We start from the raw sequence: 25,226 nt of genomic DNA on the forward strand, positions 1-25,226 counted from the left end.
CCCACAGGTACATTTAGTAGGTACATTTAGAAGGTACGCAAAAATCTGTCAAAACTTGACGCCTTTCCCCCTCAAATGACACCCCCCCCCCCCCCCCACCTGCGTACGAATCCTATAGAACGGTCGATATTAAATCCAGGCAGATTAAATATCGGCCTAGCCTTCCACACAGCTTTGTACAACACAGTTATACTTGACCGTGTTATCCATCCTGACTGGTTATTCAAAAACACGACTATTATGATCTTAAACACACAAAACTCGGTGAACTCGTCTCTATATAAAGTGCGTCGACTGAACATCTGCTGTAGCAGGAGCCCGATGTACAGAGCAGTGTCAGTACTCAAGTCCGGGGGGCAGCAGCAGCAGCACGAACAGAGAGCATCGCGGCAGCTAAAACCTTGAGCCAGCGGCAGTCTGCAGTGAGGCCGGATTGAAGGATGTGTACCGTAATCATCCATGGGGCAGGCCCCCGGACTATGTGAGACTCACTGCTGAGCTGCGTGATAGCCAGCAGTCAGGGGCACGGTGGCACACAAGTGACACCTCTCCCACAGACCCACTTCTCCCGGTAGTACTCGTTGTCTGACAGCTGAACTGAACTGTGGCTCATTTGAAGGCCAATGTAGACAAATTATTATCGAGGCTTCACCCCCCCAACCGTTTCCTATGCGTACATTGTCAGTAGACCCCCCCCCGTACGCAAGCGGTTCGCATTTGGGTTAACCCCCCCCCCTCCCCCCTCCATGCGTACGTGCTGAGTGGATGTCCCCTTAGTCGCAGGAACGCGATCCACAGGCGCGCAGTGCGCCCACAACAATCCCGAGGGAGCGGTGCGCGCGATGGTTCGGGGGGCGCCGCTCCACTGCGGAACCCTCCACCACCTGAGTTCGATCGAGGGCCGCGGCGAGCGTCAGTGGCCAGCGGTGTGTGAACACGTGCGAGAAGTGCCCCTTCACGCACGTGGTCACGTCAACAACACCCCCGGTGGCTGGAACAGCGTGGGGAAGGTCCTCATCCAGCAGTGGATTGACAAGGGGGGGGCGGGGGGGAATGTAAACGAGAGCTGTGATCGATCCAAATTAAGTGCAGAAGCAACTTTTAACCTTACCAGTATAACTTGTTTATAACTATACTGACCAGAAACATGACCATTAACTCACCACTCACGACTACTGCTACGCTAGACGACACAATTTAACTGCAGTCGGAGAGCCACGATGTTAACGACCTCGCCTGGTATACAGGAGGTCGTGGGTTCGATCCCAACCCTGACGCCTGCTGCTGCTGTATATTTGAAGTTTACATGTTCACTCGCCGTGTGGTCGCGTCCTCCGGGTTTCCCCTCCACATTTACAATCAACATTCGTTTAGGGTGTTATTTGCCTGCTTCGATACATTTCCCCTTGATAAGCTAACTTCTTTGAGCCAGCATTTGTGGCCGGATCGCTACTAAGAAAATAGCTACATAGCTCAGTGTGCCTTACACGGTAAAATAAAAACATGTATAAAGTTTAACCACAGCTGGGCGGCTGAGAGCCAGACGCGAGCCTAGACTCCCAGCGGTGCCGGCTTAAGGCCCTGACCCCTGAGCCACACGGCCACCTCTGATTAACGTCAATGTTAAAGGAGCTCACGATGCAGCAAAAAATATTCCATACCCCCCCCACTCCCCGTGTTTGACTGCCGAGTTGGTACAGTCCCATTGCCCCCCCCCCACTCCCGGTGTTTGACTGCTGAGTTGGTACAGTCCCATTGCCCCCCCCCCACTCCTGGTGTTTGACTGCCGAGTTGGTACAGTCCCATTGCCCCCCCCACTCCCCGTGTTTGACTGCCGAGTTGGTACAGTCCCATTGCCCCCCCACTCCCGGTGTTTGACTGCCGAGTTGGTACGGTCCCATTGCCCCCCCCCCCACTCCTGGTGTTTGACTGCCGAGTTGGTACGGTCCCATTGCCCCCCCCCCCCACTCCCCGTGTTTGACTGCCGAGTTGGTACGGTCCCATTGCCCCCCCCCCCCCCCACTCCTCCCGTGTTTCACTGCCGAGTTGGTACGGTCCCATTGCCCCCCCCCACTCCCCGTGTTTGACTGCCTAGTTGGTACGGTCCCTTCGCCCCCACCCCACTCCTCCCGTGTTTCACTGCCGAGTTGGTACGGTCCCATTGCCCCCCCCCCACTCCTCCCGTGTTTGACTGCCGAGTTGGTACGGTCCCTTCGCCCCCACCCCACTCCTCCCGTGTTTCACTGCCGAGTTGGTACGGTCCCATTGCCCCCCTCCACTCCTCCCGTGTTTGACTGCCGAGTTGGTACGGTCCAATTGCCCCCCCCCCCCACTCCTCCCGTGTTTGACTGCCGAGTTGGTACGGTCCCATTGTCCCCCCCCCCCACTCCTCCCGTGTTTGACTGCCGAGTTGGTACGGTCCCATTGTCATCGCTGCGTGCAATTTGCTTGATTTACCAAATTGTGAGTGCGACCCAACCCCCCAGCAGCATCGCAATCCCCTCCCTCCCCCTTATCGCTCCCACAAAACGCAGCTCTCCCTTGCCTCTCTCAATCTCCCCAGCTCCGCTCTCCCCCTCTTTGAGAGATAGACATCACATTAAACATGATACAAAAGCTCCTGACAAAGACAAATCGGTGCTCCCGAGAAATGAAGAGAGAGAGAGGGGGGGGGAGAGAGGGGGTGGAGGAGAGAGGGGTGAGTGAGGGACAGAGGGGTGAGTGGGGAGGACTGTGGGTGGGGGGGGGAGAGGCGGGGGGAGAGTGAGGGAGGGGGCAGAGAGGAATGAGTTGGGGGGGGAGATGGAAAGATGGGTGGGTGGGAGAGAGCGGTGAGTTGGGGGGGGGCGAGAGAGAGAAAGAGGGATGAGTTGGGGGGAGAGGGGTGAGTGGGGGTGTTCACGGAGGGAAGGCAGAGAGATTTAATATTAGGCTTAGTAGCGGTTACACTTATCCATATTTAAACACGAGAGTGCGGTGAGTGAGAAATGCGTCTCTGTGTTGTGTATGCGCCGTGCGTGCCGCGTGACATCCGCCTATCAGGGCAGCCACGTGCATATCAATTATGTACAGTCGAGCTCACGTACACATACAAAGATCCCCCGTACAGACCTCTTCACTTTAAACTGTTGGGCCAAGTGCCCTTTTGAGAGCACCTAAAAAGGCCGGCACGAGTAGGGTGGGTGGCCAACACCACGCCCGGCCGCCTTTGTCTCTCCAGTGCTCGCGGAGTCGGTAGCGCAGTGCGCTAACCACTGCGCCACCGCTCCAATCCAATAAATCCAATACCGGCCAAGCACCACGAAGTGACGGGTGACGTCACCACGGCGCTTGTGCCAGGCCAGGTGCACTTTCAGGCCACGTTAAGTTGTCGAAGGCTCCCCTGACAGCAGGTCACGGGACAGAGCCACGTGTTAGGGTTGACTGAGATGACTGGCAGATGCACCACACACACATACAAAAGACAAAAATTCCCCGTGTAGCCTCAACAGACTGTCGAGGAAAGTGCTGTTCGCGAGCAGCACCTATGAAGGCCGGATCGGCACATGAGGGGTGGTGGGTGGCCAGCACCCCGCCCGGCCGCCTTTGTCTCCCGAGTGACGATGTTTTTAAACATCACACCAGATACTCAATTAAAGCTGAGTCGACCTAGGGGAGTCCCAGGACCGGTTCAGATAATCGTCAATGGGTGTTGGTGGCCGTGAGCGGGCATCGAACTCGGGTCGCCGGGGTTCATAGCGCAGCGCGCTAACCGCTGCGCTACCGCTCCAACAAAGACAAAGATCCCCCGTATAGCCTCAACAACCTGTAGGGGCAAGTGCTGTTAGCGAGCACCTTTGTAATGTAGACACACCGCTCCCCACACGTACACACACACTCACAACGCCGAGTCCTCGGCTGGGTCGCTGAACTGATGACCGTGAGGCTTAGCCCTGATTGGAGTCACTCTCCGAGTGGATTCCTCTGGGAAGAGGAGACCGGAAATTGGTTCCACTTTCAATTTATTTACAGGGCAGAGCAGCGGAGATGACTGATGTGGCAGCACTTCGAATCTTCGCTCTCTCTCACACACACATACACACATGCACTCACTCGGATCACACACATGCACACATGCGCACGTGCTCACACACACACATGCACACATACGCACGTGCTCACACACACATGCACACATACACACGTGCTCACACACACACATGCACTCACTCGGATCACACATGCGCACGTGCATAGGGGCCGTCCATAAATGACGTCACGTGATTTTGGACGATTTTTGACCCCCCCCCCTTTCGTCACACGACGTCACAAAAAGTCAGACCCCCCCCCTCAAATATGACGTCACAAAGCTCTGCCCCCCCCCCCAAAAAAACATGCTTCAAATCGCTTTAAACTATTGTCATTGTAGTGCGTATTTATTGTGGCGCTGCACTCTGATGTTGTAGGAGAAAACATTTATTTAAAAAAAGTATATTTAATTAAGTAGAACGTGTTGTCTATATTTATTGAAAGTTGCGCATTTTGATGTGACGTCACATTTCTCAAACCCCCCCTCCCCCTCGTCACACATCGTCACAAATGTCTGACCCCCCCCCCCATAGGTGCGTGACGTCATTTATGGACGGCCCCATACACCCTACACACACACTCGGATGGATCAACAACAACAACAACCGCCGTTCACCACGAAGTGGCGGTGACGTCACCACGGCGCTTGTGCCATGCTATGTGCACTCTGAAGCCACGTTAAGTGTCGAAGACCTGCTGGCAGGGGATCACGGAACAGACCCAGCTGTCATGGGTTGACTGAGTTGACTGGCAGATTCTGCGTTTTAGGCGCCCGGCGCTCTGCTCGTTGTTGTGAGCGTCCCTCCTCTCTGCCCTCCGTTGTTGCTGGAGGGCGACTGCCTCCAACTCCCCACTCCAGTAAGCGTCCTTCACGAACCTCCTCCACAGAGGCCGATCTTGACACCGCTGGTTCCAGTCGTCGGCGAATCCACGCAGCTCCACATCCTCCTGTACCGCATCCGTCCATATCTTCTTCTCTAGCCCCGTGCATGACACATTATACACTCACTCAGATCACGCACACTCATTAATGTCACACCGATTCAAAAGGAACAGCAAAGACCTCCCGTGAACACCACGGCACACGAGGGAGGGGGTGATGTGGGGTTAATTTACATACTGCAGCAAGTACTAATTTGAGGCTGCGTAGACCCAGGGTAGGCCCAGAATCAGCTCAGATATTCGTCACTAATGTTGGCCGTGAGTGGGAATCGAACTAACATCGTCAGTGCGCTAACTGGTGATTACACGCCGCACCAGGCACTCATCATTGTGACTCTGAACTCCTGAAACCTCTCTGGCCACGTGCAACCTCGACTCCGAGCTGAGCATCCCCACTTCCACTCAAGTCACCCCGGTTGCTGCTGGGATCCTGGCCCATGCTTTTGTGACACCCACGCCGGATTTCTTCAATGCCCTCCTCTCCTCCCTGCCACACTGGCATCGCAACCGCCCCTCACCCTTCGCCCTGCGGATGGTGGACACACAGGACGTCGCCACGTTGGGCTGGGCCCCACAGGGTCACGTGGGTCACCCAGCCACCAGGCGCTTGTTCAGGATGTTCTCAGTAAGGAGATAGTCGAGAGGTGGAAAGAACACTTTGAGGAGCTCCTCAACCCGGTGAACATGCCCTCCTCTTAGGAGGCAGCCCTGGAAACATCTGGGGTGTGGGGGGGGTCGGATCCATCACGGCTGCTGAAGTAGCTGCGGCGGTCGAAGGCCTTCATAGCGGCAAAGCTGCTGGGGTGGACGAGATTCGCCCAGAGTTAGTGAAAGCGCTGGACAGTGTGGGAGTGTCGTGTTTAACACGCCTCTTCGTTGTTGCATGGAAGGTGGGTACAGTACCTCTAGATTGGCAAACTGGGGTCATGGTTCCAATTTTTTTTAAAAGGGGACCAGAGGGTGTGCTGCAACTACAGAGGAATCACACTTCTCAGCATCCCGCTTATGTCAGAGTGCTGGAGAAGAGGCTCTGCGCTGTGGTCGAGCTCAGATTCGGGAAAAAAAATGCGGATTCCATCATGGTCGTGGAACAATGGACCAGCTATTTTCCCTCTCACAGATAATTGAGGGGTCATGGGAGTATGCTTCTCCAGTCTACCTCCGTTTTGTAAACTTGGAGAAAGCATATGACCGTGTTCCCCACGATGTCTTGTGCGAGGTGCTGCAGGAGTATGATGTACCGGTGCCACTTTTGTGTGCTATCTGGTCCCTCTAATGCCGAAGTTAGAGCTGTGTCCGTATTCTTGGTGATAAATCAAAGACGTTCACTGTGGGTGTTGGACTCCGCCTAGGGTGCATCCTGTCTCCACTCCTGTTTGTGAATTTCATGGACAGAATATAAAGACGCAGCCGCGGTATGGAAAGTATTCAGTATGAGGGCATGGATGTGGCATCGCTGCTTTTTTCAGATGACGTTGTCCTCTTTGCCTCGTCAGTCTGTGATCTCCAGCATGCACTTGAACGGTTTGCAGCCAAGTGTGAAGCGGCTGGAATGAGGATCAGAACCTCCAAATCTGAGGTCATGGTTCACTCCCGAAGACAGTGGATTGTTTTCTCCAGGTGAGGGCGGAAACAGCTTTCCTTAGCGGCGGAGTCTAAGCACCTCGGGGTTTCTTTCACGAGTGATGGTACATAAGTGGGAGCGAAAAATTGGCCGGTGGATCAGTGCGACGTCCGCAATGTTTCGGGCACTGTACCGTTCCGTGGTAGTGAAACGGGAGCTGATTTTTCAAACAAACCTCACGGTTTACAGGTCAATTTACATTCCCATCCTCACCTATGGTCATGAGCTTTGGGTAATGACCGAAAAGATGACATAGCAGATACAAGCGGCCGAAGTGAGGTTTCTCCGCAGGGTTGCCAAGCTCACTCTCCGTGAGGAGCTCGGTAATCTGAGAGAGCCTCAAAGTCGATCCGCTGCTCCTCCAGATTGAGAGGAGCCAGTTGAGGTGGTTCAGGCACCTGGTAAGAATGCCTCCCGATATACTCCGCCTGGAACTCGACTGGGCACGTCCCACTGGGCGAAGTCCCCGGGGCCAGCACAGGACACGCTAACGGGACTATGTCGCTCAGCTGACCTGGGAACGCCTGGGAAGGTCTGGACCGCTCTACTCAAACATGCTGCTGCCGCGACCTTCACCAGGACCAGCGGACTGAGAAACGAACGAATTGAACTCCCTCTCCTTGCTGACATTCCTCCTCCAGAGAAAAATCACAAGAAACTACAGTACAGCTGTTCCAACATTATACCGTTCTGGTCCTTTCCTGAACTAAATTCCCAGTCCACCAATCACCTCAGTCTTGGCCTCAATTAAATGGCTTCCCATCCATGAGCGTGTTGACTACGATATTCTCATCCTCGCAATCAAATCCATCAACGGCCTTGCCCATCCCATACCTTTGCGACCTCCTCCAGCACTGTCTCTGTCAGCCCGCTCCCTCCACTCCACAAACTCTGGCCTCCTCCTTGGTCCCAAGATCTGCCACTCCACCACTCTCTTAGCCACTTTACCCCCAACCCTCTGGAACTCCCTCCCCAGGTAACTCCGCCTGGTCCCTCCCTCTGCTTTTCAAGTCTATGACGATATCCAACCACCACGTCCTTCTTCGAGCAAACCTTAACGGCTGATCATTGCCACCACGGTAGATGCAATTCTCTCATGAAATCATGGGACTTCTACCCAACCGACCAATGTGCTTGTCAGGAGAAGCAAACCATGGATAATCTCATGAGATGCCCTGCAGCACCACAATGCACTCCTCAAGATTTGACAATGTCAACACCAGAAGCGGTGGCCTGTGCAGAATATTGGGGAAAGACCATATAGGTTGACCAGGAGACACGATGAAGAAGAAGACTGGCTTTAAGGTCTGTACCTTGACAGCTGACATCTGGGTGCCAGTCCAATGCCCTCCCGCATCGCAACATTCTCTTCCCCCATTAAATCGGCAGCACTCTCTCGCCACATTCTACTGTGTACTTTCAAGTTGTTTAAACCCTTTCCTCTATTCTCCACGCAATGCCCCACCCATTACCACGTTGTCATATACAAACTTCCAAGTTGCTTTACCAAATCCTCCCTATCTTGCACATGCGTCTCACCCAATCACAACCTACTCTTCCTGATTGTACATCTATGCTTCTATTCCCACTGTCCTATTCGGAACCTCCAGGATGCCAAAACCCTACAGTGTTGATTGTGTTCGCAAATCTGTCAAAACATACGCACATATGATGAAACAAAAATTAAACTTTATTTAATAGTAATTATTAATGGAATAGTGTCATTATTTTTTTTATTCATAGTATAAACATTGTCTTTAAGAGGCATACAATTAACGCAAAACATCATCACGCGTTATATTTTTATATTTTTGTTTTAATAATAGTATAACATGAAGGGTTGCATAAGGAATTTAACTCTACTGTACAGTGGACTCTTTCATCCATTTAACTGTACAGTTGTACAGTGTGTAATACAGTGCATTGTGCAGTGCGTTGTGCGGTATTGTGCAGAGTACAGTTAACCGTTCAGTGTGCACAGTGCATCATTCGGTGTGGTATTTCACACGTTATAGTGCAATGTACAGTGAATTGTACAAACCACTATCTTATATTGTAGCCAGTGCGTCATACAGTGTGGTGTAGAGTGCAGCGGGCCATGTTTTTTTTCCTATAAAACGAAGGAAAATGTCTCATCACCACTGATATGGGACCGAACTCCACACACGATTAGGTTTAGGATGGGTGTCACCGATTTAGATCGTGCTTATGTTAAAAGTTATGGTTAGTTCCAGTTATCGGGTTGTAACCTTTTGCACATGGCCTAGCCTGGACATATTTTCCAGTCAGCCTACGTCTAGCAAACCTGTGCAAAAAACACTGTTGGGCAATTCAACTCAATACCACCACCAGATCTCGGTACAAATAAATTACTGGCGACATGAACACGGATGCAAATTTTTGGACCGCACAGGTGAAAACCCGGACAGATGGCGACCCGAGTTAGGATAGCGATAGGAGATTGGAGCTAGTGTTATAATTTTGGCCAACGTTCATGCTGTTGTGAATGGTGCTAAGTCGTGGTTCACGTAGCTCTCGAGCGTCCACATGTTGAACTTCTTTCGCACCGTATGCTGTGCCAACCGTGCTTATCGGAGGTGCGGGGGAAGAACAACAAACTAAACACACCAACAAACTAAACATAGAGCCAGTGGTGCAACTGCATCTTGGCCCAAGGGATGAAGGGACCCAAGTGGTGGACGACAAAGAAGGGGAAATTGGACAGGGGGTCCCCATTTAATTTCGTGCACCAGGGCTCATACCCATCTACGCTATCTCATTGTGTAGCTTAGTGTAAGGGTAGCATAATAGGTTTTTGTCTAGGCTTGAGCTATAAATAGGGTATTGATTAGGCTTACAATACAGTAGTTTTATGGTTCGGTTTAGTGACAGCTTGAGGTAATGAGACAGGATCAATGTAATGGTTGTTATAAGGCTCAATTTAGAATTCGTTTTACGGATAGTTTTGTTTGTAGCGATGGGACCTTTTTTTCCAGTATTCAAAATGATGAAAAATAAGAATAGGTTTGACCCTTGTTTGTGTTTACGTTATACGGTTGGTGTTGTTATGCAATACTCCAGTAAGTGTATTGGCGGTGACAAGGTTAGAGTTAGTATACAGGTAGCTGGCCTTAAAACTAGGCCCAACCCTAACAAACCCAACTGCAAAATATTTTCAGTGCGGAGTTCAAATCTCATCGCGGTAGTTGGAGCAAGTGGATCCATGAACACATCTATAAGACCCTCTCATTGTTACGTCATCTTACGTATATGTTCTTCAGTTTTCTCTTACTACCCCCCAAAACATTCTTTAGAAAATAGAAATGGCCAAAAATCCCGGTATAGAACCTTTCGAAAAGAGTCGAGATTCAGGGAAGCATTCCAGAATAAACAAATGTTCCTTATCGTTACAGTTGTATTAGTATTTGATATGCACGTATCGATTCAACTTCCCAGCGATTCGTTGAGTTGTCAAAAAATGGGGGCCAGAATTCGATAATATAATATTTTCCTTTGTCTCAAAGTCTTGTTTGTATCGTCTTTTACGTACGTCCCGTCCCATTTGTTTTGTCTCATTTGTCTTGTCTCGTTTGTTTTGTTAGCCTAAAGTAGAGTGGTGGGGAACCTTCTCCTTCCCGAGGGTGGGGTTGGACATACCTTTGGCGGGCCACACGTTAACACGCCTCAATGTTATCGAAAAATAATAATATCGAAAAAAAATAGTTAGCAGCTCACCTTCACAGAGGGCGCGTATTTTTAACGCAACGTTGCCAGGTCTGACATTCACCCCGAGTACCCGATTGGTCCGGCTAAGACGCTTGCTGCGATGGATAAATGTCTTTTTCAGGCCGTTTAGAAGTGAACAGGCCTCATGTGGCCGTGAGCCATATAATACGAAGTTGCGGGCCAGATGCTGTCATGGGCCATAGGTTCGCTACCCCTAGCCTGAAGGTAACACAAATTACAAAAACACAATGTTAAAGGGGCAGCCCTCCAATTGCTTATCACGCCGCTTGCTGGTAGAGGGGTCTCCACTACGGTGGAGCTCAAGAGAGCAATGTGGATATTTTTTATTTGTTCCCTACACTCTTCCATGCTGGGCAGACGTCTTCAGGAGGTGATAGAACCCACAACTTATGCCACCGGGCCCGGTCGACGAACTGCGGTGTACCCGTTTATACTGCTGGATCATCAGAGGTGGAGTTAGCGGGGGGGGGGGGGGGGGGGGCAGGGGGGCGATAAAAATAAAAACTTGGCCATTGTTTCATCTGCCACGCCGGGAGATTGAATCAGATCGAACCGGGGACCTCTGGATCGCTATTCCAGCGCAACTAACTCTTACGCCACGGCAGCATTCAATTTACAAGTCATTTGACAACAAAAAGAAACCGATCTCGAACAACAGCGACGCGATTCCGCACACACGTGCGTCGAGATCCTATAAGAACCGACATCGCTCCACGCCGATTATTTTCCTTCTAAACCACGGCGACCGCCGCCGCCACCACCGCCGCCACTTGTGAGTGAAGCGGTAGGTGGGGGGGGGGAGAGGTCCCGTTTGGCACAGCGCGTCCCGCACGATCATGCACGACCGAGTCTCCACTAGGGTTTGCCACCTGACCTGCTCGCCACAGGATCTTCTTCTATTTCAGGTTTTCATTTTGAGCCAGTCGCGTAATAATACCACCCCTCGATATAACGCATTCATTCATATGTAATTTTTGCACACCCTTCCAGTATTGAGATATCCTTCCTTCCGTGACATTTGGCCGGTTTTTTTTGTTCTTTTTGAAAATGTGTAGCTCAGGTGGCAATCCCAGTCTACGCAATGGACAGAAAATGATAAATGTGCACCGTGAGCCTCGCCCGCATTACACCAAACTCCACAAACCACCCCCCCCCATCCCACCCCATTGTCTCCGTGGCACCACGGCAAAGATCGTGGTCCATTAGACGAAGACAGTTGATTGGGTGAAAGGATGGACTGATGGATGGGCTGACAGTGTCGGCTCAAGGGTTGGCTGCTACATGAACACCATTGTCTAGGAGAAAGGCGAACGTTCAGGAGAACATGTCCTCGACGTGAGTCTTATGAAAGGCGTCTCTGGCCTATGAAGGACATGTCCTCCGATGGTTACATACGCTGCGTGTGTACAAAGATAGCGTGCAGTCGTCTCATTGGGGAGACTGATCCCTGCCCCCCCCCCCCCGCCTCCCACCATAGGAGAGCGGAATTTCTACCTCCGGTCCAAGGGCTGCACAAGGACGTGGGCATTCCTCCGATAATTGTCTGACTGAGCACGGAGCGCAGTCGGCTCTTGTGCAAGTGGCGACGATCTTCAAGCGAGGGGTGTAGTAACGGCGGTTCAGTCGGCGGGGCCGCGGGGCCACAATTCACGTCGCGAGTTCATAACCCGAGAGCGGTCGACTCGGTCCTCTCATCGTTGCCATCATCGTGAGCGACATCATCGTGAGCGACATCATCATCATCATCGTCGTCGTCGTAGTCATCATCGTTACCATCCCTCTGTGGTCGGTAAAATATTCACCTCGTGGTGAAGGCTGCACCGAGCACCGCGCAAAGCTAGCCAGAAGCGGTCGTTGTTATGGCAAGGGAGCTGCCATAGGAATGTGGATATTGTCACCAGCTCGGCAACAATGAGCTCATCGCTCACTTTACGGAGCGCGAGGAATCCGTGACATCGCATTTTCGACGTCTCGATAATCACCTCCGAAAACCCCCGCGCAGCCTTGCGGTTTAGTCGCAATTCGCAATCACAGCACGTACAGCCGTCTCTCCCTCCTCCTTCTCGTGCTCCCCGCTCCTGCTGCTTCCACCCCCCCCCCCACCACCTCCACCACGGATACCCCCAGAGAGAGTCGAGCAGTGAGACGAGAGAGAGATGTGGGGGTTGTGGGGGTTGCACCGAGCCAAAATCAATGCAACGCTTTCGGGCTGCAATCATTACACAAGGCATGCGGCAAAGTGTGGAGCGGATAAAGAGGGGTTAGCCCGAGCCCAACTGCCCTTGCCGGCCAGGGGTTCCAGTTGGGTCCACGTTGAGGATTTAGCGGTGGTGGTGGTGGGGGGGGGGGGGGTGCGTGAGATAAGGCCAGAGCAAAGGTTAGTCTTAGAACAAGGGGTTACGGATTAGGGGTTCAGGACGGGAATGATGTGCGGGATTATGGTTGAGGGCAGCGCTATGCGGAGGCTGTTAGGGGAAGAGGTTTAATTGGATTAGGGGTTGGGGGGGGGGCCGTGGTTATTGATGGAATAAACGGTGAAGTTACGGCCGACGTTTTGCTGCACGCAAACGTGGCTTTCGCGTTTGAGGTGGCCGATGATCGTGGTGCTAACTAAATTACTGTGAAACGTGTTTATATGGTTGTACACCTTTCGTGTTAGTGGAGAGGATGGAGGGGGGTGGGGGGGCAAAAGGTTTAGAAATAAAAACGCAACTTTCCTGCAAGTCGTGTGATGTGTTATTTAAAATGTTGCAGAAGATCCACATCGGTGGGGTTTTGTTTGTTTAAACGCACAGTTGCAGATCAACCAAGCCACTGAAATCGGTCAAGGATGATGACTTTAATAAAGTAGAGGCTATCAAGTCCAAAGTACTGACTCCCATGCCCTCAACTCTCACCTAGATGGCCTAGCCCACTGGAACCTGGCAGAGGATCGAGGCGAGGAAGGATGCCTTTATGAATAAACCCAAACACAAATGTACATTGAACTTATTTTGCACCGTACGTATCCAACCGTGCTCATCGGAGGTGGTGGGTGAGTATAACAACCTAAATTATTCAAATGTCTAAAAATCAACCATGTTGGATACAGCATAGTCACACAATTCACGTGTCCCTATCCCACCAATAAGAGCACTGTTTCGCACGTATTTGAGAGGTCGTTTTGAATAAAGTTGCACATCAATGCAACATCCCATGTTAAGAGGACCAACGCGGACAAAAATAATTTTTTTGTTCGTAACGCAGATACACGGTAGGGATATTTTTCTTGGACCGTCTAACATTCACTTGGAAGCATAATAGTTTCATTGATAACTGTGAACTTTCTCAACCGGCATCGTAACTTTTTTGTGAGGAGTCAGTTTTTTGTGTTTAGCGCTGTCAGGTTTTTGGGAGCTCCTTTGAGTGCGCGACTTCACACAGCGCCTTTGGTGAAATGTGACGCAGACGTTTGATGGGGGAAGGAATATAATGTATGGCTTAGGATTGGCATTTACACGCACGCATTTGAATCACTTTGCAGTTGTCCCACATTTTACAACTTAGCGCAGTGGTCCATAGCCTGCCAACCTGAGTTCGATTCCCAGCCATGGCTAACATCGATCAATGGCGAGAGTCATTTCTGAACCGGTCCTGGGCTTTCCCCCTCCAACATATCCACACCGAGCAGAAATTGTGATGGCTTCATCCGGCAGTGGAATGGCAATGGCTAACAAAAATTACAAAGCATTGTTTTAGTTAGCGCCAAAGCACAAAACGGTGACTCACGGTCCAAACCAAAACAACCAATCAGAGCAGCACGAGAAGCCATCCCTCCAGTCATCGTCATCTGCCACCCTTCCCATTCTGAGCCCTTCGTTTGAGTTCAAGGAAGCACAATTCTCGAGTTAATTAAGTGACCTAATTAAAATATATATATCACTCGCCATGATTTTCGTCGCGGTATCAAGGTGGGTTCACGCGGGATACCCTAACGCACGTGACATAACGGCCACTTAGGTTTCGCATGAGTGGCGCTACCTGGGTATAACGTCGACGAGTTGAACTATACAACGTTAAATTAAACACTGCGTGAACTATACAACGTTAAATTAAACACTGAGTGAACCGACAGCAAGGCCAAGGGCTGGGGCGAAGCCTAATAAGGGCTCCGAACTATCATCACACAATCGTCTGACCCGAACGCGAGGTTCCAATTCCGCTGCGGTGGCGTGAACACGTTTTCACCTAACGTAATGCCAGATATTCAGTGTGAACCCAGCCTGGTAGCGGATGTACACAGAAAAGAACCGTGAGCCAGGGCCAGATGCTTTCACTCTGTCGGTACCACCTGAGGTGGCAAATCTTTATCGGCGGTTCCAATGTCTTTACGTGGCCAATGACAACCGCTTGACATGAGTGTGGTTTAGGAAGTAATTAACTCTTCTTAGCCGTATAAATAAATCAGCAGGACTAAAGATTTTGCTCACCAGAGGCAGTACCGATTTCTGCTCTGGCCCATGGACTAAGAGAGAGCCAGTGGGTTATGTACACAGTGCGTCCACGTGGTGGTGGTAGACTTGGTGGTGTAGGATTCTGGAGACGCCAGCGACATATTTCAAGCAAACGACGCTTAAACTTTGGTCGGAAACGAGGAGAGGAGGATAGCAGTGACCCAGATCACCTTGCGTGGACGGATTTCCCCACCCCTAAAGTCTGGCCAGCCCTTCGGCAGATACAGCTGCCTACTGGCCCTTTTTTATGCGTAAATAACAACTAAAAAGCCACGAATTACGCTCGATAATTAATTAAAAACGTTCATCGTATGGCCGCAATTGTTGCTGCACGGCTTGAGTTCACGTGACAGGGAACAAAGGGGGGTCCGGGCGCGTGAACGTGCGACACGAACCCCGCCGCCCCCTCCCCCCCACGTCATCACCACTCAACAGCGCGCCACGTGGGTTGCGCTTTGGAATAACTAAAACGGGAATTGTGTTATTTATTTATTGCAACACACACAAAAAAAACTCATTAAGCGATTTTCATTGAGACACATTTCTCTGGCCTCTGAAGGCCCTAGCCGTCGTGCGGTGTTTTCGGAGTAACGTTGCGGTTAAAATGTAATGCCGCCGTTATTAGATTGGCTCTAGATACCGTAACGGGTAACCAAGCATTGAAATGGCCCTCTTAAAGCGCAAACGTCGAAGCTACGTTTCGCCAACAGCGTCGACATTTGGAGGGTGAATTTCTCAACGATCCGAACAAAAAAAAACCTCATCCGGAGCTCCGTCTGCCGCGCGGAATACGCGAGCGACATAGCTGCTCTGTCGGCTGGATTTGGTGTGGCACAGCGTTTCGCGCACGGTGCTGTGACCCTGGCTGCCCGAGTTTGATCCCCGGCCACGGCTAACACCACGTGGCGAGTGATAATCTGAGCCGGTCCTGTGCATACTCGGTTCACCGAAACCCAAGCGTGAAGTACGGTTAAGGTAGAGCTTGCACGTAATTGCACAAGTCATCTGGCAAAGGTGGCTCTGCTGTGGTGCGCGGTCGCGATTTAAAATCCTGCTCAGGAGGCAACTCATTGTATTCACTCGGGGGGTGAATAAAATGAGGAAACACTTTTGTGATAGGTCGACAGCCGCCAGACAGGTACTCGGCGTGACAATGTGGAATTTCCATCACTGGTTCAAGGGCACCCAACAATATACTGCATCGCACGCATTCAAATGCACTTCTGCAGCCGTCTGGAACGCTCTTTCTTCCGATGTTAGGAAGCCACTGGAGCTATGCACGTTTAAATAATCGAGATTTAAAACTAATTTCTTTATAACTGCTTTTTGTGTTTAGCTTGTTGCCCTTCCCCCGCACCTCCGATTAGCACGGTTGGCTACGTACGGTGTGAAAGAAGTTTGACACGCATTCGTACAATTAAGAGGCCTGGCCCCAGGACTTGAACCGAGGTCCCAACATTTGCCGGCGCAGTGCACCCGACACGGCCACTCTGAGCTAACTGGGTGCATCAATGCACATCGATGCTGGCGACAAATCGGTGATTTACCAGCGACTATGAACAACAGTTGATTACTCTTTCAATTTTAGGTCAGCTAATTAAACAAATTAAATATCGTCGAATGCAGGGCGTCCATAAAATGCATCATCATCATCATCTATCGTTAAATAACTATAATTCAACAGCGGGTGGATCGGCGGTGCAGTGGTTATAGGCCCACTGTGTTATGAAACCACGTGGCCTCGTGTTAAGATTCCCGGCCACGGCGAACACGAGACGCGCGTGAGAGCTCCTTCCTGTGGGGGAGCGGTGGGGGAGCGGTGGTGGAGCGGTGGTGGAGCGGTTTACGCGCTGCGCTACGAACCCGACGACCCGAGTTCGGTTCTCGCTCACGGCCATCACCACCGGTGACGGTTGCCTAGTTGGACTGAGCCTCAAAATGAGTACCTGGTGCGGTGCGTAAACATCGCCACTTAGGGAAACAAAGGCGGTCGGGCGTGGTGCTGGCACGCCCACCCCCCTCGTGTGCCGTGCCGGCCTTCATAGGCGCTCGCTAACAGCACTTGCCCCAACAGTTTGTACAGGCTATAGGGGGGGATCTTTGTCTTTTGTCCTGGCTGCCCTCCACCCCCCCTTCATCAACATGCACCGGTGAAATATGGCCACATAAGACACGTTAATGGGGGGGGGGCGGCTCCCTTCATCTAGCAGTAGATGGACAAACGGCTTCGTATTAATAACACGCGAGGTGGCGAATAGAATTGCGCGCGCACGCGATGGGATTTGAAAGGTTTCACTGCGCGAGTTCCCCGTGCACCTCGTCTCGTCTGCCGCGTGCCAAGGGCGACACTCGCCCCACACGAGGAGGCGCTCGTCTCGAGCTTGTGTGAGGCTTTGTTCACACGAAGCCGAAGCCTTTGTGTCTTGTTTTTATTGCCACGTTCGGACGGCCGACGGATCTGCGGTCGTTCAAAAACAAAGCAAACCCTAGCGGCGTGGGTGAAGTATGGCGATGCAGGCGACAGCGGCGTGGGGAGTGGGGTGGGTGAAGCTCCTGGTCATCCAGCAGTGGATTGGCAAAACAAAGGTAGCCTTACGAAATACAAAATATATATATTTTTGAAACGCATGATGCCTTCTTTACGGGCACCGTGTGTGTGTGTATGAAACGCGAGTTGGTAAAAAAAAACACGTGAATTTACACAGCTACGGTCAGTGTTAGTCAAGGTTGTCGGCTTATTTAGAGAACGGGGAGGGGTGTTGGGGAAATTGTGTATTCACCGTTAAATTATGTACACACCTCGCGACATATTTATGTACACTTTACGTGTATTTATTATTCATTACAGCCGGAGTAGGCCGGGAGAGGAGGAGGGTGGGGGGGTGATGACAGAGCGTGGCTCGGTTGGAGGTATGGCACCGATGGTCCGGTCCGGTGAGTTTTTGTAATTATCTGCAGATCCTACCATTATCTTTCATAGGGGTTTGGCGTATATATGCATACATTTAACTTATAATTTCAATTACAGCGCGTATTATAATTCGCAAATGGGTAAGTTTGGTAATTAAGCGGTTTTTAAATCTGCAGATTCTGCAAAAAACGCATTCGAAATGAAAAGTAATTCGTCTGCGATTCAAGGAAACAATATATTTCGAAGATATTATTATTAACATATGTTTGCATATGTTAATAATGTCGCGTTGGAAATGGGTCGTCTGCAATCGTGGCAGTGTGGGGCGCAGTGGTGACGCAGTGCTCAGCTCACTGCCCTACAAACAGCCGTGACCTGAATTCGAGTCCCACCAAAATGTGAGAACTGCTTCCGGGCCTCCTCTAGATCCACTTAGCCTTAAAAGGAGTCCCAGGCGTTGCGAGCGTTTGTCAACATCAGCGCTGGGATTAAAGCGGTGGCTGGATGTTGGAATTGTCCACCCGACCCGCCTCGTATGCCACGCCTGCCTTAATAGGTGCTCACTAACAGCACCTGCACTTAAGCGTCTGTGTCGCTATACAGGGAGGGCAAGGGCTGGGGGAGGGACAGTGATTCACACACTGCACGACAATCCCCGAGTTTGACTGCTGTACGTGTGGGCCACTTGGTATTTATCTGAACCCGACCTGCCCCTCCACTCTAGGTCGACTCAGCCTAAAGTGAGTTGTACAGTTTAAGTATGGCTTCACGGCTGGGATTAGGGTGACATTTCTAAGGGCTTTGCGATTAAGGATGTGTTTCGCTTAATCCAAACTCTTCGTTGCCAATTGCAATCATGGTTGTGCTATGGGCGTTCGCGTCACCGGACGAAGAACAGGGCACCCACACTGTGCCAGAAAACATCTCCCGCGGGGAGACGACATCACAGAACTACTCATCCTCACGGTAGACACTTCCCCCCCCCCCCCTGGCTAACGTCCCAAAGTAATAGGATTACCCCGGCTAACGTAATTTGACGGTTAACACTTCGGGTAACACCGCTATTATATCACGGCAGGATTCAGAGGGATTAGACTGGCTAATGTAATCCATAGCCATAGTTAACCTACTTAACACGACCGACGGTATTCAACCTGGCTTACACAATCCCCAGTATTTAAATGCAATAGGATTCAATATTAGCACCTCTAAGCAAGTAATCTGGCTCCAGAGTTAACTAATTAAACCCTGCAGCATTACCCTAACATCGTCCATATTCTCTCAACACAATAGGATCCAACGGGATTAGACCGGTTAGCACATATAATCTCACTCCGAAGATCCAGTCTTTGAATACAATATGATTTAATAGGATTACACTGGTTAGCACATAATCTGACTGCATAAATCCGGAATTTAAATACAATAGGATTGAAAGGGATTAATCCCACCGGTGAAAAAATGTAGGGGTGCTGTTGGCAAGCTGACCACGGTGTGTAAAGTCACACAACACGTACATCCTAAGCAAAAAAGCAATTCATCAATGTACACTCTGCCTACTATAACCAAGAGTTCAGAAGCATGGTCAGTGGTTTTTTTGTTAACGAAAACTTAAAAGTGGACCAAGAAGTGTGGAGACGTGCATGTTTGAACTCACGTTGAGACATAGACACAGGAACGCTTGGATGGGTCTCTATGCGTGCCTATGGGTCTCTATGCATCTGTGGGCATCTGTGTATGTCTGTGGGTCCCTGTGTGTGTCTGTGGATGCCTGTGTCTGTGCGTGTCTGTGGGTATCTGTCTGTGGGTCTATTGGTCTCTATCTGTGTCTGTGGGTCTCTATCCATCTGTGGGTATCTGTGTGTGTCTGTGGGTCCCTGTGTGTGTCTGGGGGTGCCTGTGTCTGTGCGTGTCTGTGGGTATCTGTCCGTGGGTCTATGGGTCTCTATGCGTGTCTATGGGTCTCTATGCGTGTCTATGGGTCTCTATGCATCTGTGGGCATCTGTGTATGTCTGTGGGTCCCTGTGTGTCTCTATGGGTGCCTGTGTCTGTGCGTGTCTGTGGGTATCTGTCCGTGGGTCTGTGGGTATCTGTCCGTGGGTCTATGGGTCTCTATGCGTCTCTATGCATCTGTGGGTATGTGTGTGTGTCTGTGGGTCCCTGTATGTCTCTGTGGGTGCCTGTGTCTGTGCGTGTCTGTGGGTATCTGTCTGTGGGTCTATGGACATCTATGCGTGTCTATGGGCTTCTATGCATCTGTGGGCATCTGTGTATGTCTGTGGGTCCATGGTGGGCCTCTGTGGGTGCCTGTGTCTGTGCATGTCTGTGGGTATCTGTCCGTGGGTCTATGGGTCTCTATGCGTGTCTGTGGGTCTCTATTCGTGTCTGTGGGCGTCTGCGTGTGTCTGTTTATGTGATGTCTGTAAGTTTCTATTCGTGTCTGTGGGTTTCTGTGCGTGTCGGTGGGTCTCTCTGTTAGTCTAGGTGGTCTATCTGTGAGTCAAATAAAACAAGATGAATCCTTGATTCCTTCTGGAACACAGTCGAGGTTCAAATGTTCACTCCCAACCTATGACGTCCCAGGGCATTTCCACCACTGATTCAAACTGTAAAGATAAGATGGCTTGGGCAGGACATGTCACAGCTTGAAGGGATGATAGCCGAATGATCACGACGGAGTGACAACAATGGAACACAACGTGTGCGATGGTCCGCCCACGGAGGAGATGGAGCAAATAAATCACCTCCTGTTCAGGTGCCCGGCGAACCGTTACATTTCAGGATCGTGAGAGATGGAGGTGGCTTGGGTAGGCCTCCATCCAGCAGTGGCTTGACCATGGCTGATGATAACAATGATGATGATGACGACGATTATCCTTGGGTGAACACCCAATCTCGGCCTTGGCATTGGGAATGTGGAATTAACACCGCAGGCTCGGAGGCCAGAAAGGGAAATTAGCATGGAGACTTATTCTTGGTTCTTTTGGTAAAGTCACGTAGAACGGAAATAATAAAATAATAATAAAACATAATTACATTAAATTCTCACGACGTTTCGGCCACAACGCAAGCAGCCGTCCTCAAGTGAAGGAACAGAGCTGTCGGAAAGACAGCGCTCCAATGAACACTGCTAAGCTTGGCAGCGTCTTTTAAGCTGGGTGGGAGGAGGAGAGCGCCTTGACAAAGGAGTTTACATATCAACAGAGGAATTTAGCATATTGATGACAAATGCAGATATGGGGTTCGTCACTCCATGTGGAATGTGTAGGCGGTGGGGGGGGGTCTCAAAAGTCAGCAGCGAGACGTCGCGATTCTTCATCCCCTGCGCGTACGTAACGTACGTCAAACTTCTTTCGCGCCGTACATAGCCAACCGCGCTAATCGGATAAAGGGGAAGAGCCTCCGTTTGACAGAGACACGTGGTGTGAGCGAGCACCTGTCAAGGCAGGGAGCAGCACCAGAAAACTACCACCGTGGTGCGTCTTCCAGCTGGCTTCATCGTGCACAGTGCAGCCGATGTTCATTCCCGGCCCACACCACCCACCCAGTGTGTGTGGGGTGCTTTAGCTCTTCACGAGCGAATGAATGCATTAGCCGGGCAAAAGTGAACTATTTGTTCCAGTGTTAACGGCACTTAAAAAAAAAAACATGAGTCTTGACCATTTTTTTTTTCAGAACTTACTTGTTTGTACGAGTAACACTTTCCCCCGCTGATCGGACAACCGCTACTTTTTAAAGAGTTACGCGTGCGGCTAACGAGTCAGTCGACGACGACGAGTGAACTTTGTAAACGTTTAGTTCGGTGCTGATGAAAGATCAGGGGTCAGATTGCAAACGTTCAGTTGATCGCTGTGGTCATAAAAAGTCTCATCAACACTTCAGTTGTCACCCTGCAAAATAATCAATTCGAAATAGTTATTTGGTGTGGTTACTAAGCGGTAACTAGTCAAAACACCAGTTATTATGTTAATGGGTTAGCATTAAACTGTAGAGTACGATTACATTCTGCTTTGTGTATATTTTGTTTATGTACTCACACACAGGACATCAATACTGCATATGTATGTATGTACGTGTGCGTGTTGTGTGTTAATTCGATTTTTGCTAAAGGAACATTGTAATATTTGGGACTGCAAATTTTACCTACATTTTTGATAGAGAGTTGACACAATTGTTGAGGGGGGGGGGGGGGTGGGGAGGTGTAACTTGACATTTAATATTTTTACCTTTTTCAACTTCTGCAACCACACCCCAGGTGAGATATCCATGTTCCTATCGAGTTAACCAAGGTTAGGCCCAGGCCAGGCTCAAATGCAAACTGTCTGCTGCTGGTTGTTATAACAGCGACGATGGCAACAATGATGGTGATACGGCATCACGAGCAGGAGTTAAAATCAGATCGCTGTGGATCGTCGCGTGTTGATTGTGCCCAAACACAATCACAGTTGCCACCTGCCTAGGGTTAGTTAGGCCGGACGCACCTGGACCTCTATCATTCTGGCCCATTTGCAATACAATTCAATGTCCCCCACATCTCTGGGACCATTTGGAGAGTCTGGTTTTCTTTTCTCAAAGATCAACGCCACTCACTCGGTCAATGGGCCAGAGCACAAACTGGTACCACCCATGGTATCAAAGCGTCAGTCATGCCAATTTATGTATACAGCGGATAGGAGTGAATTTTTTGTAATAATCCCACATTTCATGTAATTTACTTGACCACATCGAGCGATTGGAACCTCCTCTAAAGCGATGCCACTGCAGGCTATGGTACCAAACAAGTCAAATATCTGGACCTGGCTCATGGACTGTACCCAAACCTGACCAAATGCCCAAAAGCAGCCATTTTTTTTGTTTAGGCCTGTGTGGTTAAAACAAAAATTTGGAAACCCTGCCTCCTCTTACCTCACACTCCTTGCCGTTACATTAATATAACTCTTGACCCTTCACTGTGTCCTCCCGCCTGGTTTCCACCTGCAATATTTATATAGGGGTAAAGCTCTTTTCCACACCTTATTTAAAAATCGGGCCTTTAGACTAGATGGCAAACCATGCACCACACACCCTCCACATCCGTCACAAGCTTGGGTTGCCACCTGTCCTGGTTTTCCCAGGACATCCTCTGTTTGAGGTTGCTGTCCTGGGAAATATGTAAGTCTTCCCAGGACATTTAAAAGACCCAGCTTTTGTAATAATACAGCACGCAAGACAATCCATTTACATGTAGTTTGCCCCTCCTATGGCATCGTGAGATATCCTTGATCCTATGATATGTTCTGGTTTTTATACCTCAAAGGTGGCAACCCTACCACTACCTGCAGCCTCCACCAGTACTGCCACTTCCATAACCACCGCCCACCATCACCCCGAAACTGCCACGATCATTACATCCGCCACCACCACCACCACAGCCCTCACACTCAACAATGGCGGACTTTGTGCTGCTCCCCAAACCCGCCTGGCAAAGCCTGCCCGACCGGGCCGTGCTGGTACTGGAGGCTCTGCTGGCCCTGTTGGCCCTGCTGGGCCAGGCCACCAGGTCCCTGGGCCACGTTGGCCGCGTGCGGCGCAAGTCCCTGGTGGTGGTGAAGGTGGTGGTGCCCGTGGCCCCCCTGGTGGTTAAGCCCTAGACCCAGGCCGAGGCCCAGGCCCAGCGTGAGGGGTAGGTCCTCGGGCGACCGGCGTAGCGTGAGCGCGTAGTCGCGCGGGCACTCGAACGTGTCCGGCACGGCCACCACGGCCACCTCGTCGGGGAAGTAGTCCACCACGCTCTGTGGCGTCATCGTGGTGGTGGTCGTCAGCGACCTCCTCTTCCTCATCATGGCTGCCGCTTTGCGCCGTGGCTGACGCTGCTGCTGCTGCTGCTGCGGCTGGTGGTGCTGCTGCTGCTGGTTGTTATTGTGGTGGTGATGGTGGAAGAGCAGCGAGGAGGTGGCGCCGGCGCCGTTGCGGAATTCCTCGTCGTACTCGTACTCCTCGTAGTCATCCTCCTCGTTGTTGTCGGCGACGCCGCCGTTGTCGACGATGACATCGTCATCGTCGTGGATGAGCACCCGGCACGCGCTGGCACCGTAGCCGCCGACGCACAAGCCGCCACCGCCGCTGCCTTCGACGTCGAGCGGCGAGGGCAGCACCCCCTCATCGTCGCTGTCACCCCACAGCGCTCGCCGGTGCTGCTGCTGCTGCTGCTCCTGCAGATGGTGCTGATCGTCGCCCAGATGCTGCTCACTCTGGTGGTGATGAAGGTGCTGGTGGTGCGGGTCCACCATCATCTGCTGCTGGTGCTGCGGCTGCCGGTGGTGGCGGTGTAGGTTGCTGCCGCCGCCGTGATGGTTGTGCTGCTGGGTGCGGTGGCTGCCCACGCTGCTCACGCTGCTCGCGAGGCTGCCCCCTCGCTGGTGGCCGTGCCGGCAAGGGTAGAGGCCCGCCTCCTCGCGCCGCCGCTTCTCGCGCTTGTAGCAGAGCGCGGCAAAGGCCAGCACGTTCAGCAGCAGCATCGACGTACCCACCGCGATGGTGACGCTCAGCTCCGTCGAGTAGTCCCGCCGTTGGCTCGCGTCGCCATCCCGCCCGGCCTCATTGCCACCTTCGATCCCGCTGCCGGTGCCGCCTTCCTGCCGCCGGGTCGAGCCTCCACCGCCGCCCGGTGTGTCGACCCCTCCCTTGTCCTTGCGGCTGGCGCGGTCCGGCCCCTTGGGCCTCCTCGTCGTGCCGTAGCCTGTGCCCGAGGGGCCCCGGCGGCCAACGGCCCCCGGCGGCCTCCGCGTAGCACCGAAACCCGTGAAGTGGCGGCCCTCGTACGAGGTGGACGAGGAGGAGGCCATGTACTGCAGGTGCGGCACCAGCTCGAGCCAGAAGGCGACCTTGTTGGCGCGGTAGTGTTCACGCAGGCGCGGCCGTGGGCCCAGGTGGAGGTAGTGCTGCTCACGGGGGCTGTAGCGGCGCCAAGGGACCTCGACGAAGACGCTGGAGCGGGCGCCGCCGTCGGCGCCGTCCTCGCCGCCGGCGCCACCGCCGCCGCCGCCGCCATCGATGTCGTCATCGTCATCATCCGTGATCTCAGGGCGGTTGGGGTCGCTGCGTTAGGAGGGAGAGAATCGGGCACGCAGGCATCTGGGTGTCAAGGTCTGTTAAGCTGTTCTTACAACAGCCAGCGTGGCGCAGTAAAGTTGTCCATGGTGATGTGTGCATGCGTGTGACCTCGATGGAAAGCTTCAAAGGCAAAACGATTAGTCACGCTCAAATCCTTGCACTTGCTGCCCTCATCATCAGTCAGTCTACAGCACTGTTCTCAATTGCAAGGCCTGCGGGCCACTGGCGGACCCTGGTGGCCTAAAGTGCCCCCCCCCCCCCCCGATGCACCTCCATCATGCTGTTAAACCCAGCAATGGTTTCAAATGTGTGGCGGCCCTCACACTGACGATGTCTTTTCAGCGAAAG

The 25,226-nt window shown here is 51.7% G+C and overlaps 1 protein-coding gene across 2 annotated transcripts in view; it reads right to left on the reverse strand.

Annotated features, from left to right (window-relative positions):
• Positions 1-8,303: 8,303 nt before the first annotated feature.
• The window catches only part of LOC116944612 (neuroligin 4-like), a 31,285-nt gene continuing 14,362 nt past the window's right edge, over positions 8,304-25,226 (reverse strand). For both annotated transcript variants that reach the window (XM_032958335.2, XM_032958334.2), the window contains exon 8: positions 8,304-24,863. In XM_032958335.2, the coding sequence (XP_032814226.2) occupies positions 23,207-24,863 (1,657 nt within the window). In that variant the 3' untranslated portion in view covers positions 8,304-23,206. The remainder of the gene's footprint in view (positions 24,864-25,226) is intronic.

Source organism: Petromyzon marinus, chromosome 21 (assembly GCF_048934315.1).
Source record: "Petromyzon marinus isolate PM22_M1 ecotype Great Lakes invasive population chromosome 21, UKy_Petmar_22M1.pri1.0, whole genome shotgun sequence".
NCBI classification, from domain to species: domain Eukaryota; kingdom Metazoa; phylum Chordata; class Hyperoartia; order Petromyzontiformes; family Petromyzontidae; genus Petromyzon; species Petromyzon marinus.